The sequence below is a fragment of the Stylophora pistillata genome, chromosome 8 (assembly GCF_964205215.1).
Source record: "Stylophora pistillata chromosome 8, jaStyPist1.2, whole genome shotgun sequence".
Taxonomy (NCBI): domain Eukaryota; kingdom Metazoa; phylum Cnidaria; class Anthozoa; order Scleractinia; family Pocilloporidae; genus Stylophora; species Stylophora pistillata.
Genome location: NC_142526.1, coordinates 11069594 through 11087208, shown reverse-complemented (window position 1 = coordinate 11087208; position 17615 = coordinate 11069594). Strand labels below are relative to the sequence as shown.

General features: G+C 37.5%; 1 protein-coding gene and 1 long non-coding RNA gene across 2 annotated transcripts; one reads left to right on the top strand and one right to left on the bottom strand.

Annotated features, from left to right (window-relative positions):
- Positions 1-1190: 1190 nt before the first annotated feature.
- Positions 1191-4388, top strand: LOC148724962 (uncharacterized). Its single transcript, XR_015990785.1, has 2 exons — positions 1191-2258; positions 2874-4388. It is a non-coding gene; the product is annotated as an uncharacterized LOC148724962 (long non-coding RNA).
- Positions 4389-13164: 8776 nt separating this feature from the next.
- Positions 13165-15560, bottom strand: LOC148724961 (uncharacterized). Its single transcript, XM_088730752.1, has 2 exons — positions 14338-15560; positions 13165-13876 (listed from the first exon to the last, which is right to left on the bottom strand). Exons 1-2 carry the CDS (start codon positions 14344-14346, stop codon positions 13577-13579), a joined length of 309 nt encoding a protein of 102 aa, XP_088586878.1. The 5' UTR covers positions 14347-15560; the 3' UTR covers positions 13165-13576.
- Positions 15561-17615: the final 2055 nt, after the last annotated feature.

The window sequence follows — 17615 nt, the reverse complement described above, 5'->3', positions numbered from 1 at the left end:
CAGACACTCATGATTTTACACTGATAAGTTAGAATTACTGCCGACCACCACCAAATGTGGAATGTTGAACGTGTGTCGCAGGATGTCATTGCTTATCATTGACTGTATAAAATCCAGGACTCCTCCAAACTCGCTACTTCGGCCATATTGGAAGACAGGTGCTCCAACAGACATGTTTCACTTTCGGCTGAAAATATATTACTCTAAATCGAAAAAAAAAGTTGGAATATTTCTAGTAGCATCAGAGAGGTCAAAAAAATTTTAAAGTATCGTCCATTTATGAAAAAGTCTAGATCAGCGTGTTAAAGGAGAATTTTCATTCCCCCATATGGAGCACAAGCGCATGGTACGATAATGGTGCGATGACTGTATTTATCATGAATTCAGCTATCATGGAATATTTTAAATGAAGAACCACGCCTAACTCGGTACTTTGGCCATTCTAGTCGACGGGTGCCCCACCGAACATGTTAGCTTATTACTAATCATAAATTATTTCTGAAAAATCTCAAACTTTAAACAAATTGTAGTTGCACGAGACAACTCAATAAACTTGCAATATTTCACTTTCATTCACATGAACAATTTAATAGATTTAGATCAGTGTCCTAAAGTCTTACAAAAGAGGTGTTTGAATTGAGTTGACAAAACGAAAGGAAGTGCTGACGATAATGTTACTTCCCAAATTATAAAAGAATCACAAATTTTAACCAAACTTTTTTCTCGGATCAACTGCTCATTAAGTCAAACAATACACAATTAATTTTTTTATGCTTTGAAAAGATCCATTAAATTTATAATAACAATCGAAAAGCATCCACTGGCTAAAGTTTGGATTTGCCATCCAATGCGACACTGAATCAAACAAAAGCAAACGAAGCAGCTTTATTTTTGAAATAGTATTCCTAGTTCAAAGTCATCCGTCCTCTCGTCGTAAACCAAGCTCAGCTAAGTCAGCTAACTCAAGCTTTCCTCTCCTTCTTTCGCGATACCTGTAATGTCTTTTGCTATTACGGGTTTTTCTTTTCTTTTTCTCGAAATGTGGTCGACACAATTTTCATCATTATTACAATCGTAAAATGTCACACTCAACTTGCAAAATTGCCACAATATATGGAGTTCCACGTGCCTTAGCTACAGCGAAAAAACATATGCCGTCGAAAATTGTATTGAGTGTTACGTGAAAACTGAAGTGTGATACGAAATCAGGATTGAAGTCTAAGCTCAAAGTAGTTTAGCGAAAAAAATTGTGGTATATCATAGTTTATCTAACGCTAAACTTTTCAGTAGTGCTCTATAAGTATCAGTGGATATTCATGTATGGAGAATCACAACATCAGAGGGAGAAGCTATTGTTTAGATTTTGATGTCGATACCGGCGATCACGTGACAATGACCGTGTAATCATTATTCCAAAACATTATGGCGGAATATAGCGACCTTTTCCTCATTGGAGATGATTTGGATGCAGTTCTTGAGGCTTTGGAGGCTTTTGTCCCCTCTACTAACTATGGTTAGAATTTTGTAAGAAGTCTTTATTTATAGCCAGCCACCAGGAAAAGGCTCTTTGCTTTCTCGGAAAATCCCACTTGACTGCACAATTAGCATTCAAAACAAGGCAATTTTCAATTTCTCCAAAATATCTGTTACGTTCGGTGGAGAGGGTGAGCTAAAATATTTCACATCTTGCCTTATTCCTTCTACGACACCCTTCTGAGCGAAGACCTCTCTAACATGTCTCAATTAAAGAGAGCTTTTGGTGAATTAGGCTACTATAAATTTGTGCTGGGCTAAATTCAAATGACTTTTACCTGAATTTACTGTAGAAAGTAAAACAGCTTTTTTTCAACTGTTTTGTTGTAGTTTTTACTCTAGATCGCTGAGTCATAGCTATAACATTAACCGAGAATGACCATGTTATTTATACGAGTTCGATTTTCAGTTACTAAGAAAAGCTCTGATTCCGGGAAAATACCGCTGGTTTTTATCCCCAGTCTGCAATGGGGTTTTATCCCCATGTGTAATGATGGCAGCGTGGTGGGGGGGAACTGTAAAACACATCTAATTGGCTGATGGCTTCTAGGAAGGAGTGCCGTTTCGAAAATGCATATCAACTTGTATTACCGACAGGCAATATACTATAACCAAACTCAGTGACGTCCGTTTTTCCGAGAAAACAACGCACCATTTCCGGTTGCGTATTGTGGCTCCAGCATCGACGCTCTCAACCGGAGGAAACTGAAACATCATGCAGCAGGGTACGAGATAAATCAAAACTTGTAACTCTGTGAATCACAGAGATAGCTAATATATGCAATCTTTACGCTGATTTTCTTAATTGGCATCTTAATGTCGACGTCTTTATTTGAGTTGTACACATGTTCGATGTAGTCATTACCTAAATTATTAATCATCTATGACGGAAGCTCACAATCGGGCAGCGCAAGATATATTTCAGCGGGAATATTTCCCTTTCACTCTTGGCTAAGTTATGAATGTAAGTTTCTTTTAAAAAATAATACCGATCAGGGATAAGATAATCACATAAACACAGTCTTCAGTTTACATGAGAGCCTCGAGACCGGAAGTGCAACATAAACTACTCTTTCAAAAAAAAGCACAAAATTTACTGTTAATGTAAATAATCAGCAGAACAATTATTCTCTTATAAAATTAATTTTCCGGAACTATAACTATCTCGATTGCACAAGTTAAGATTGATTGGGGACAGTTGCAAAAGCCGTGCAAAAAGGACAGATTGCTATTTAAATAAAACGAGAAACTAGACAAATAGTCTTTATTTCCATTCATTTCTTACCTATTTTTGTCAAAAGACCGTTAATAATTATTAAAATCAACTCATCTCTTTTCAGAGAAGAAAAGCAATCCTGCGTTACTTTGTAAATTGTCCACAACGTCTGAAATGGTTTCCCAGGTCACACTGCAACTAAAAGAATTCTGACAGACAACTTTTGATGACATTATATGGACTTCCGGTTCCGACGAGTGGACATTGGAGCGAACCGGAAGAGGATCCGGAATGCCAAAGGATTGGAGAAGATCATGTTGATTGCAAGGTGGAATGCATGCAGACAATAGCAAAATGAGTGCCAATTACCAATACTAAAATATTACAGATCCTTAAGGGAGGATCAGGCAATGAATAATGATTGGTCCCTTAGGTGAAAGGCGTAGGCTTTTGCAGCAGAAAATGAGTTGATAAAATGAAGTAACGTGCTGAGGTAATTTTACTCCCCAAACTTTAAAAGATTTATAACTTATACTAGAACCTTTTTCTCTTTAACCGCTCGTAAATTCAAACAATTCACATTTCAAGTTTAAATTTATACATTGGAAAGATGGAGTAAACTTGATTTGCCATCCAAAGCGACAGAAACCGAACAAAAGGAAATAGGACCGCTCCATAATACATATGAAATGTTTAGTTCACCTTACTCGTCGTTTCGTCGTTGCCCAAACTTTTCGCTCGTTCGTTTATGATGCTTGCGGTGTCTTTCAGTTTTGATCAATACTATCACGATCGTATAAAAGTCGCACCAAAAATGCAAAATAAATGGCTTCAAAAAATAAAAATAATAATATATGGTTTCACAAAATATGTGGCTTCAGGCTCCTCGGCTACATAGAGAAAACTTTTGGCGTCGAAAATTGCCTTGAGTATTTACAAAAGTTCAATAGCGAGATCTGAATTTAATTCTAAGCTCAGCGTAAGTTAGTGAGAAAAAAAAACTGTATCTCATTTAGACTTTATTAAGCTCTAAACTTTCTCGTGGTTCTGCATAAGTATCAGCAGATGTTCCTAAATGGAGAGTCAGTTATCTTACAAAGGACTGGGAAATTTATCTTCGAGCGTCGCTGCTTGGAAACTTAAACTTTTCCGAAGCTTCGCACAAATTATGAATATAAACTTTGCAGCTGGAAGTCAATTTGAATGAAAATCTTCATTTTGTGTAAATACCAGGAAACTTCCATCATCTTTCTCAGAAATCACTCTCGAGTATAGACAATAATAATAAAGCGGGGAACACAATGATCATAGCGCAATGAATTAATTTATCATGTATTTAGCTATCATAGATGGAATAAAATTAACAAAAAAAAAAAACACGCCAAACTCGGTATTTTGGCCATATTTGAAGACGGGTGCTCCATCATGTTCGCTTTCTACTGACAATGAATTATAAACAGAAAATCTCAAAATTTCAAAATAAATTCTATTATCACGAGACAACTCAATACAGTTTCAGTGTATCTCTTTCATGACATGAATAATTCAGCAGATTTAGATCAGTGTATTAAGTCTAACAAGAAAGGCTTTTGAAACCAAAAGTGAGTTGATAAAAATGAAATAAAGCGTTTAAGATTTAGATTTCGATCAGTGTCTTTAAGTCTAACAAGGGAGGTTTTTAAAGCCAAAAGGGAGTTGACAACAGTGAAAGAACGTGCTGGCGGTAATGTTACGCCCCAAATTTAAAAAGAGTTATACCTTTTCACCAAACCTTTTTTTCTCTTGAACCCCTCTTAAATCAAGCAATACACAAGATTGCTTTTTTTTTCTACTTTTAAAAGATCCAGTAAATTTGTAATAACAATCGAAAAGCACTCACTAACTAAAGTTTGGGTTCGCCATCTAAAGCGAAACTGAAGCGAACAAAAGCAATCGAAGCAGCTCTATTTCTAGTTCAACATCACTTATCCTCTGGTCGTAAACCAAGCTAAGTCAGCTGACTCAAGCTTTCCCCTACTTCGTGTAACGGATACCTGTGGTGTCTTCCGGCACTACGCGTTTTTCTTTCCTTTTTCTAAAAATTTGGCCGGGACAATTTTGATCAATTTTATTACAATCGTTAAGATTTCACCGTCAACTTTCAAAATTGCTACAATTTACAGAGCTTCGCGTGCCTTGGCTACAGCAGAAAAAACATTTAACGTCGAAAATTGTATTGAGTGTTGCGTGAAAAGTGTGATGCGAAATAAGGATTGATGTCTAAGCTTCATGACAAGACGGAAAACCCGTGCACTGTAAGTACCTCTCGTTGTCTTATACAAAGACTTAGAAAAGTTTTCTAAGGCTTTGTATGAGACAACGGAAGGTACTTACAGTACTAGTGCACACGTTTTCCATCCTGTCATGGCGTAGTTTAGCGAAACAAAAGTCTGGTATCTTAGTGATAGTTTATCTAACTCGGAAATTTTTAGTAGTTCTGTATAAGTATCAGTGGACATTCATGTATGGAGAATCAGTTATCTTACAAACTCTGCGCACCTCCTGTGCGATCCATGGCAAGAACATTGCCACTCTAGTATTAATTCAGAGTTTTTTCGTTACGACTGATAGCTCAAACGTTTGGGCGTGAAAAACTTCTCTGCAAGCGTTAAACACATGTATGGAGAATCAGTTATCTTACAAACCGGACAAGGAAACTTACCTTCGAATGACCTTCGTCGTTAATAGAAAACTGAACCTTCTCCGAAGCTTTGTCCTAATAATTAATTTAAATTTTGCAGCTGAGAGTAAATTCAAACAAAAAATATCTCTTTGTGTAAATACCAAGAAGCTTCCATCTTTCTCGGAAACCACTCCTAAGTACACAATGGCAAGAAAGGAGGCACCTAGTGATTCCCAATATGGAGCGCGGGCGCACGGCACAAGAATAGCGTCATGATGCATCGTGATTCACAAAGTTTATTTTCCTTCACTCTTCCGATTTTAGTCACTGACAGAAAATAACTGAACCGTACACAAGTGTTGAGAGCAGAAATTCTGTTTGTTCTTTAGGGAAATCTTTAGAATTGTTCAGTCGGCAATTGTTACCGTAAATTCAGTTTACCAATTTCGACCGAGCCTAGACTTACCACAAGTTCGATGCAGGTGGGTGTATTGAAAGAGAACACCATTGTAATCGAATTTTGAGACAACTTCCTTTGTCAAACAAAAATATCGAAATTAGCAGTATTCGTAAACAGTAACATGCAGCTGTTATAATAAACGATAATCGTACTCATGGAACCTATAATTTTTTATCACTACCATTTAAAAGATGACAGTTACTGTTGACGGTTAAAATTTGGCCATTAAACGGCTAACAGTTGATTTAATTTCTTCCTGGGATCAATCCAGGGAGGGGTTCCTCCGCCAGTAGTGAATTTAGCCCTGATAATAATGATGATGATGATGATGATGATGATGTTGTAATTAAAAGAAACATCTTTTTTTGGTTAATTTTTTTACCGACTAACAGATAAAATTTGTCAATTTTATGTCTCTTTGTTAAATTTTCTGTCGTTCTACGGCTAACGGTCAACCCCAACGGATACCCTCTTACTTCAAGCCAAACACTGAAGGTAAATAATAGATTTGATTTGTCCCGAGTGAGGAACAGACAAATCTCACCCTCCAGATCTACTTCGAAAATATTTCAAAATTTCTGAGACGTTTCGAATTTATTCCTAGGGTGTCTTGATGAGTTGGCAGAAACTTGACTTTACTTTTCTCTCTTCTCTTATTTTCGTCTCCTGTGCGATCCATGGCAAGAACATTGCCACTCTAGTATTAATTCAGAGTTTTTTCGTTACGACTGATAGCTCAAACGTTTGGGCGTGAAAAACTTCTCTGCAAGAGTTAAACACATGTATGGAGAATCAGTTATCTTATAAACCGGACAAGGAAACTTACCTTCGAATGACCTTCGTCGTTAATAGAAAACTGAACCTTCTCCGAAGCTTTGTCCTAATAATTAATTTAAATTTTGCAGCTGAGAGTAAATTCAAATAAAAAATGTCTCTTTGTGTAAATACCAAGAAGCTTCCATCTTTCTCGGAAACCACTCCTAAGTACACAATGGCAAGAAAGGAGGCACCTAGTGATTCCCAATATGGAGCGTGAGCGCACGGCACAAGAATAGCGCCATAATGCATCGTGATTCACAAAGTTTATTTTACTTCACTCTTCCGATTTTAGTCACTGACAGAAAATAACTGAACCGTACACAAGTGTTGAGAGCAGAAATTCTGTTTGTTCTTTAGGGAAAACTTTAGAATTGTTCAGTCGGCAATTGTTACCGTAAATTCGGTTTACCAATTTCGACCGAGACTAGACTTACCACAAGTTCGATGCAGGTGGGTGTATTGAAAGAGAACACCACTGTAATCGAATTTTGAGACAACTTCCTTTGTCAAACAAAAATATCGAAATTAGCAGTATTCGTAAACAGTAACATGCAGCTGTTATAATAAACGATAATCGTACTCATGGAACCTATAATTTTTTATCACTACCATTTAAAGTCTTTAAATGTGGTGTGAATATTCAATCTTGGGTAGATCCTTTCCTTTTTAAACCTCAGAAAGAATACCTCCTCTTTCTATTTCTATTTTTTCATTCTCTTGTTCCAGGATAACAACGTGATCAGAGGCTCAGGCAATGGACATGGGTATGTGGTGGGAACTCATCTTAAAACACAAAAAAAACGCTGGTGAAGCTCTACGCGTTTCAAATTTTCGTGAAAAACCTGGTAAAGTTGAAAGGTGGCTAGAACCCTAACGTTAATTGGTATCATTCCATCCGATTCTAACGTCTACTAACGATCTACTCTATCAGTCATTGAAGAGGGGAGTCTCCTAACAGAGAACTTGGTTTACTCCAGATTTCACAACTTGCCTTTATTGTTTCCATTTCTAATAACTGACAATTTAATTATATAAACTTTGCAAGTGGAAGTCAATTTTGAATGAAAATCTTCCTTTTGTGTAAATACCAGGAAACTTCTGTCATCTTTCTCGGAATTCACTCTTGAGTATAGGCAATAGCAAGAGAGCGAGGAACGCAATGATCCCCCTTCCGAAGCGCGGGCGCATGGCACGATGACAGCACGATGAATTTATTTATCATGTATTTAGCTATCATGGATGGAATAAAATTAACAACTGGTAACTGTGGGGTGTATAATCCTGAGATAAGTGATCATGCACTTATATACGGGTTTATGAAGGAGAAAGCCAAACCCCAGAAAGGAAGAGTTATCAAATTTAGGTCTATGAAAAAATTTGACGAGAAGCAGTATAAGGAAGACCTAAGCCAAGCTCCATGGCATGTTGGTGAAATTTTTGACACAATTGATGAACAAGTAGGTTTCTGGGAATCACTATTTTCTAGTATTGTCAATAAACATCTCCCTGAAAAGAAAATGAGAGTCAGGCCTCAGGATGTCCCTTATATGTCAAGAGAATGGAAAAATGCCATTAGAGCCAAAAGAAGAGCAGCAAAAAAATATCAGAAGGAGCAAACAAAGGAGAACTGGGAAAACAAACGTAAATTGAGGAACGAGGCGACCAGCCTTAGAAGAAAGGCGATAAGAGAATACTGGAAAGATCAATCAACTTTGCTAACATCCAAGCCTAGTCAGTTCTACAAAACCTTCATGCCTTTCTTGGGTGCAAAGAAAAAGAACAACACCACTGACCTGAGTCTAAATATCGATGAAAACATATGTCATGATCAATTCAAGATCGCAAATCATCTGTGTAATTACTTTGCGAATATTGCTAAGGGGATAGGAAACACTAATGAAATTACTGACAATACGTTTGCTACACACGCGAGTGTTCAGAGTATTATGGAGAACTCGGCTGCTCAAGACAGCTTTCAATTCCAGATATTAAATAGGGTTGAGGTGGAAACAGCACTACAAAGTCTCAATACTAGAAAAAGTAATGGATGGGATGGCATTCCCTCAAAGGCTCTAAAAGCTGGGGCAAGAGAGTTATCAATACCCTTGACTACACTGTATAATTCATGTATTACCTGTTGTGAGTGGCCTACAATGTGGAAGAAAGGAGAGTGGACACCAGTCTTTAAGAAGGAAGATCCCCATGAGAAAGAAAACTATCGTCCAATAACTGTGCAAGTCACAGTTAACAAAATCTTTGAGCAGCTACTCAGCAAGCAACTAAGTCATGGGTTTAATAATAAACTGTGTGATAAATTAACAGCATATAGGAAGAGGAACAGCTGTGAAACTGCTTTATTGTCATTAACCGAGAACTAGAAAATGGCTTTGGATGAACGCAAAATTGTCGGAGTTCTCTCCACAGACATGAGTAAAGCATTTGATTCTCTATATCATCCTCTCATGTTGGCTAAACTAAAGGCTTATGGTGTTAACGACAACAGTATCAGACTGCTGAACTCATATTTTACTGATCGCTTCAACAGAGTTAAACTGGGACCAGTAGTGAGCTCCTGGGAGAGGGTGTCAAGGGGATGCCCTCAGGGATCTGCATTTGGGCCGTTATTATGGAACATTTTTCAGAATGATCTAACTTATGACATTAATACAAACCTTAATATGTATGCAGATGACCACCAGTTTTATGATATGAGCAGTAATCTAGCTGATGTTCATGCTAATCTGACAGTAAGTGCTGAAGTAGCTTCCAACTGGTACAGTTCCAACTTCCTTAAAGGAAACTTCGACAAGTATCGAACCTTAACACTTGGTAATAAATGTGATCATAGTATGAGAATTGTTATTGGAGACGTATAAGTTAAATCAACTGCCTGCCTGAAATTGCTTGGAGTATCAATAGATAATGATCTCCGATTTGCTGAACATATTACTACAATCTGTAAGAAAAGCAGCCAACGTGTAGGAGTCTTAATGAGACTCAGAAACTTAATACCTACTAGCACCAAGTTGCAATTGTTTAAAGCTGCCATTCTTCCTTATTTAACTTACTCTCATCTTGTTTGGCACTTCTGTCGTGCTAGTGACAGCAGAAAACTCGAACGCATACAGGAAAGGGCACTTAGAGCCATCTATTGCGACAAAACGTCAAGTTATAACACACTATTGGGTATGGCTAATCTATGTACTTTACATAACAGAAGGTTACAGGACATGGCTACTCTCATGTACAAGGTCAAGAATAATATATGTCCTAAGTATATTGCTGACCTATTTCGGAGGTCTGATACGAAATATGCCCTACGTAGCAAAGAATTTGTTATTCCTAGATTTAATACAGCAACATATGGTAAGCACTCTATCAGATATACTGGACCTAAGTTATGGAATATTGTACCTAAGAACATTAGAGATCTGCCAACATTATCATCTTTCAAGATAAATATCCGTAAGATTGATCTAAATACTTCACTGACCGATAATTACTGTACCAACTGTATTTTATGCAGTACTTAATGTAAAAAAGTTTTTAATGTAAATTTTATCTTGTACATATTGTAAACATTTTAGCATGTTAACCAATCTTAGTATTTTTAGCTCAATTGGCATTTTAACTTTAATTAATATATGGATTTAGTCATTTTTAATTTATTTTGTAGTGTCCCCATTTAGTGGTTATGTACTGCTATTTTAGTCTGACACTTAAATAAAGGTATTCATTCATTCATTCATTAACAAAAAAAAAACACGCCAAACTCGGTATTTTGGCCATATTTGAAGACGGGTGCTCCACCATGTTCGCTTTCTACTGACAATAAATTATAAATGGAAAAACTCAAAAACTCAAAATAAATTCTATTAACACGAGACAACTCAACAAAGTTTCGGTCTATCTCTTTCGTTTACATGAATAATTCAACAGATTTAGATCAGTGTCTTTAAGTCTAACAAGAAAGGTTTTTAAAGCCAAAAGTGAGTTGGTGAAAATGAAATAACGTGTTGACGATTTAGATTTAGATTAGTGTCTTTAAGTCTAACAAGAAAGACTTCTCAAACCAAAAGTGAGTTGACAAAAATGAAAGAACGTGCTGGCGGTAATGTTACTCCCCAAATTAAAAAAGATCATGACTTTTCACCAAACTTTTTTTTCTCTTCAACCGCTCGTAAAATCAAGTAATACACATTCCATTTTTTATGCTTTGAAATATCCAGTAGATTTGTACTAACAAACGAAAAGCATCCACTAGCTAAAGTTTGGATTTACAATCCAAAGCGACATTGAATCGATTAAAAGCAAACCAAGTAGCTCTATTTTGCAAACAGTATTCCTAGTTCAAAGTCGCCCGTCCTCTCGTCGTAAACCAAGCTAAGTCAGCTGACTCAAGCTTTCCTCTCTTTCATTTACGATACCTGTGGTGTCTTTCCCGACTACGGGTTTTTCTTCCTTTCCGGCATAATTTTCATCCTTTTTGTTACAATCGTTAAAATGTCACGCTCAACTTGCAAAATTGCCACAGTACATAGTGCCCCACGTGCCTTGGCTACAGTAAAAAACATTTAGCGTCGAAAATTGCATTGAGTGTTGCGTGAAATTCGGATTGCGGTCTAGGCTCTGCGTAGTTTAGCGCAAAAGTATTGTGGTATCCATCTCTGAACTTTTTAGTAGTTCTGTATAGGTATCAGTGGATGTTCATCTATGGAGAATCATCTTACAAAAGACAAGGAAACTTACCTTCGAATTACCTTCTACAAAGCTGAGGCTTCTTCGAAGCTTTGTCCTAGTTATTAATTTAAATTTTGCTGCTGAAAGTAAATTCATATGAAAAATATCCCTTTGTGTAAATTGGAAGAAACTTGCATCTCTCTCGGAAACCAGTCTTAAGTAGACAATAGCAAGTAAGCGCGGCATGTAGGGAATCCCAATATGGAGCGCGGGCGCACGGCACAAGAACAGCGCCATGATGCATCGCGGTTCACAAAGTTTACTTTACATCACTCTTCTGAAATTAGTAACTGAGAGAAGATAACTAAATCATATACAAATGTTGAGAACAGAAATTCTGGTTGTTGTTTAAGGAAGTCTTTACAATTGTTCTGTCAATTGTTATGTTAAATTCAATTTACCAATTTCGACCGAGCACAGACTTACCCCAGGTTCGATGCAGGTGGTCTTATTGAAAGACAGCACCATTGTGATTGAATTTGATGCCAACTTTCCATGTCAAACAAAAATATCAACATTATTTCTTTTGTACAGCTCAGCGGTGTTCAAAAACAGTTGTATGCTACTGTTATAATAAAAGAGAGTCACGTTCGAGACTCTCTTTGATTTTTTTATCGCTACCATTTAAAGTCTTTTAGGACATATTAGAAAGAGTGGTGTTGAGTAGTCAATCTTGGGTACATCCTTTCCATTTTAAACCTCAGAAAGAATATCTCCTCTTTTTATAACTATTCCTTTATTCTCTTGTTCCAAGATGACGGTGCATATGATCAGAGGCTCAGGCAATAGAGTGACAAAGGTCTCGGAAATATGGGACTATCTCAAGCCTGTAACTACCTCGGACCCAGGGCCGTTTCTCGAAAGTCCCGGTAACTTAACGGGCCCGAAGCCATGTTTTAAAATCAAAATTTAAAGGATAGGAAAGCGGGTTCTGGCGCCCAAACCAATCCTTTTTGCTTCTTTAGCTGATAGTTTAATTGCATCATTTTCAAAACTTTTGAAATCCTCATCTTGAATGAAAACAGAACAGCTTTACGGGCCCGTTAAATTAAGGAGACTTTCGTGAAACGGGCCCCTGGCTCCAATACGTGGACGCAAGTACTACTGCCAATCTAAGGTGGGTGAGTTGCCCGGCAACAACAAATGAAACAAAACACACCACGGGGGGGATGATGGGGTAAAAATGAAAGAAATGTACTAATAATGCCTGAACCCAGAATGTTTTTTGAAACAATAGTAGGGCATTTAGACGATTCAAGATTGTAAACTTCTGCTCAAACTTTTTGAGACAGCAATTATGAATAGAAAATCAAGTCTAAAGACAGTAATTATGTAGGTAGTGTCTTTGACGGGGCTCTTGGGGAAAGTTGTGTTTCCCCTTAATTTTGTAAACATTTAACGATCTTTCTTCAAAGTTACAATGATGATAGTAACTTGAATTATGAGAAAAAAAAAATCGCCACTGTTATCACTCTTATTATTTACCCTCAGAAGTTGGGGTCTTGGACATGACATGTAACCTTCACATGGTTTTATAGAAACTCATCTTGAAACACAAATAAACGCTGGTAAAAGCTCTACACGTTTCAAATTTTCGTGGAAAACTTGGTAAAGTTGATACAAGGCTAGAACCTTAACATCAATTGGCATCATTCCATTCGATTCAAACGTCCCTTAACGATCTACTCTCTCAGTTATTGAAGAGAGGAGTCCACACAGAGAACTTGGCTGATACCAGATTTCAAAACTTGCCTTTATTGTTTCTATTTCTATTAACTGACAATTTAATTGCCTATCGGTAAGTGTAATTCATTTAGATCTGCTTATCTTCCAAATATTATAACGGTAGAGATCTCAGGAAGCTGTGTTGAACTCTTTAAAGATCCCCTCTATACTAAATAGATTTAAAATTTGAAACAAAAAAATTAAAAAAGCTACTAAATTACGCATAATTGAGATTAACTCCTACAATGAATACACTTGAAATGTTGCTAACTAACTGAACTTTTAGATTCTACCGATTTTAATCGGTTATGACAATATAAATGTTTCGAATTCTATCCAAAAACTAAAAGAAACTCCAAACTAGATACTTGTTGAAAAGGCTAAGTTATCAAAACATTCCACGTAACCACATTTAGTGGTCCTATCGGGGTGATCCCTGTTTCATGCGCAGTAGTTTATCCAGGACGTTTTGTGTGTTGGGCAGCGCTTTCTCCAAAGACCGGGACTGGTTCCTACACAAGATGCGCTTGTCCCGGATGTCCTTCCTTTCATCCAAGAACTCGACCAAGTTCTCTCGCTCCAAAGCACGGTCACGGTCATCCACCAACTGTGATACAAAGAAATGCAGGATGCAGCGGGGGACCGTGTCACACACGTTCATTTTAAGCACGTTGAAGCATCGCACCACGTTCCTTTTAACATTCTTTCTTTCCTCCTGTTCCTAAGAAGAGAACGACAAAGCTTAAGTCTTTTTAGTGTCTTTCTACCAGAAATTGTTTGAGTACTTCTGATGTAAACCTTGCGTTGATTCAATTTTCTGACGACGAGATACACACATCCAATTTACGTACACTAAGCTAAAACAAATAAAAGGGTAAATTTAAATGTTGTTTGTCCAGAGAAAGGACCAACGACAATATTCACTACCTGACAAAAATTCCGCCGAACCCATCCCCATTCGGTTGGAAGCTTCAGGTAGGCTGTTACAATGTGAACGAAAAAGCTTTATCTACGGCTGAATGATCTAATCTTACAGTAACTAATAGTGTCAATTTTGAATCTGCCGAGAACAAGCGACTCGTCACGATTGTCCATTTGAATTTACAGTATTTTGAGAAACTGGACTAGACCACGAGAGGGTATCCATCATGCAAGTTACCCCCAAAAGTTCTCAGTTGTTACCTTATACATGAAATGGTGTGACCCAGAACCGTCAATCTCTTAAAGCAGCTTCTCGGAGCAGAAGTTCCTCACAAGGTACTTCATGTGACTTGTCGTCTTTGATGTTATGCATGGATGAGGCTTCCTGTGATCTGCCAGAGGAAACGCTCTCCAGACATTAATCTCTCGCGGTGTGGGGATTGGGGCAAAAACGGGTGCACTTTTTCTGCATTTCCAGGAGCTGTTGAATTAATTCCGTGGTCTGGTCGCGTTTCTTGTCAAAAATTATACTGACAACTTTCGTTTCAACTGCTTGTTTGAAAGTTGGGCATTTCGACATTTTTACTCAGGTTTCTAATCAACGAAACCTCCCCTCTTCACATTGAAAACGGAAGAGGGTAAACGGACTATTCAAAAATGGCGGGAAAAGTTGTTCACGTGCTCATCGTTGGTGTTCTCTTTGGCGTAAAGGTCCTGCTTTACCTCATCTATGACAAGTTATTTTCCTGCCTGATAGGGTTGCCCTAACTACCGGGGCGAAACAACTCGCTCTCCCGAGTTGACCGAGTTGTGTCGCTCTCGGAGATGAGTTCGCCATTTTCATGTAAACGGTTGGATGATTTTTTCGAAGGATGAGTGAAAAGTTAGTTCGGCTAGAGTAACTTGGGAGGAGGGCTGTATTTGCCTATATCTGCTCATACGTCTTTTTCTTTATTTATACGAGACCGTATAAATATACCCTAAGGGTGTACATTTCAGTTACAGTTACCCGGTAGGACCTGGGTACGAGATTGATTCTAGCCCAGTCTCTCGTTATTGTGTCAAATTGCGGTCTATGGTGAATTCGCCTGATTGCCACCTTTGCGAGTTTGCCTTCCTAACGTAAAACAAGTCATTCCCCCCTCACTTTTATTAATGCGCCTCATAATGTATTCCTGTTCCTACGTAAACTTTTACAGCATCTACGCGAACGGTGAGAAGCTTTAGCGAAGAAAAGTAGTGATATTGCTCGAGCCCGGCCTGTTTTTAAAACGATAGAGGAGCATTCATACGCTTATTGGTTGTATACTTCTGCTTCAACTTTTTGAGAAAATAATTATTAAATGAAAATGAAATCTAGACACGGCGATTATATAGGTAGTGTCTTCAATGGGGCTCTCGTGAGGAAAAATCGTCTATCTCCTGATTTTTCTAAAACATTTGCAAATCCTTTTCCAAGGTTATAATGGTGGCCACGGTTTTAGCTAAAAAATTGTTACTCAGCTTAAAATTGACAAGAAATTGTTACTTAGCTAAAAAATTGTTCCAATTGTTTTACATTACATTTGACCTATAACTCACTTCTGCAAAGAATACAATTGGAATGTTGACAATCAATTGAATTTTTCAATTCTGCCGATTACAATTAAGTATCCTCCGATACTTTCAAAAGCTAATACTTAGCAAAGTTACATCAAATGCCTCTTTTTGAGAGAACAAAAAAATTTAGTCAAGGCACAAACCAAACCCTATGAATTGCTTCACAAGCCCTCTGAACAGTTAAAAGTCAATGGAGGATTTAAATTACCATACATGATGTGTAGAAAAGTACTAGGTCTTGTAAGGGAACTCTAGTTCTCTTCAGTTGTACTAAAAAATACAACCTCTTACTGGCCTTTTTGATTTAAAGTCCTTTTCTTTTCAGCTAATAACGAGAGGTAGACAATTTATAATTACAAAGACATTCCATGTGATCATAGTCCATATCTCCTCCTAAGCTCTTTAATATTCTACCCCTCAAAATTATCTCAACAGTGCCAGCTGAAGCGCGTGAACTGCGCAAGTAGGATACGACCCTCACCAAACAGTTTCGAAATGCATCCAAGATATCTTAATAAAAGGCGACCTCTTTGGCTCAACAAAGCTTTATAGCACTAGTCCGATGTCACAACTAGTTATTCACCCAGCCGTGACCTTTATATTGATTTTTTTACCTGAAAAGAAACGAAGACAAAAGCTAAATTAGCTTACCGGACGTGTCAGCCATTCTCGCATAAATTACTCATACCACCGGTTCGGCCATTCCTGGAACATAGATTTCTTCCAGCGCGTTCGTGAAATTACTATAATCATTAATTTGGTGCCAATTAAGAAGTAACGATAATCATTATATTTCGGTCTCGAGATCATGTTGACCCAAGCTGATTCATGGGCAACCTCGTTCCCAGGGTCTCTAATCTTCCTGCGCCCTCACTCGCTCGCTCCAGGGGGCGGGAAGATGGGAGACCCTGGGAACGATGTTGATTCATGGGCTGAACCAATCAGAGATCGCGAAAAACAAAAGCATGACAGCCAGCCTATATGATATGGTCGAGTGCGTCGGCTAATATGATTGATCTACAGCACGCATTCAAGTAAAATTCAGCGAGAATCATCCTTCATTAATAAGACAGATCTGATTTTGAGCCTGTTTGAGGTGAGATCTAATATTCTTCATTACAACTGTTTGCGAAGAACACACGGAAGGGTTATATTCTTAATGATATTGTCTCCATCAGATTCCAAAGGAAAACAAATATTTGCACGGAAGTTCATTTACATTGTTGTTTTAATTAAAGAAGATACGGCGTGCAAAATGCGATCTCGCCAAATGTGTACACACAGTCAATGCACTTTTCTGGGTGCCATCATGTTACGGCTGTATACATTTTTGTTACCATTGCAAACGTATTTTGCGTTATTCTTTCAAAGTGTTATGCTTTACAAGTCATTCATTCAGATGAGAGAAACCGAAAATACCCAATCTGTGTAATAGTAATTTTTTCGCCGGAGCAAAGTCTTCCAATTTGCTATAGGATGTTGTTACAAAATGCGTTGACCGAAGATTCTTACAAAATGCTACAGCCGTTATTACAAAATGCGTTACTCGCCTTTACTACAATACGATACTGCAATGTGTATTAAAAAATACGTAAGTTATTACAAAATGCCGAAATCGTTATTAGAAAATGCGCACGTTTCCTCTGCTAGTTTCTTTCTTAGTTGCTATTGAATCCTCGAAATTGGTGTATGGGATGAAGATTATTTATATAATCCTCTCAAAGTTTTTTCACGGGGTTAAACAAAGGAGATAGCATAGCCTTGTACTATATGATATCTTGTTAAAGAAACTACACGCGTTTCATCGTTTGTGATATAACTTCATCTTCTGTCGGAACGGTTTCTCCTCTAAGAAACAGAAATGAGGAAACAGAACGCGGAAGGTGTTATGATATATTTTAGGGATTTGATTATTGTTATTACTATTGTTATTATTTTAC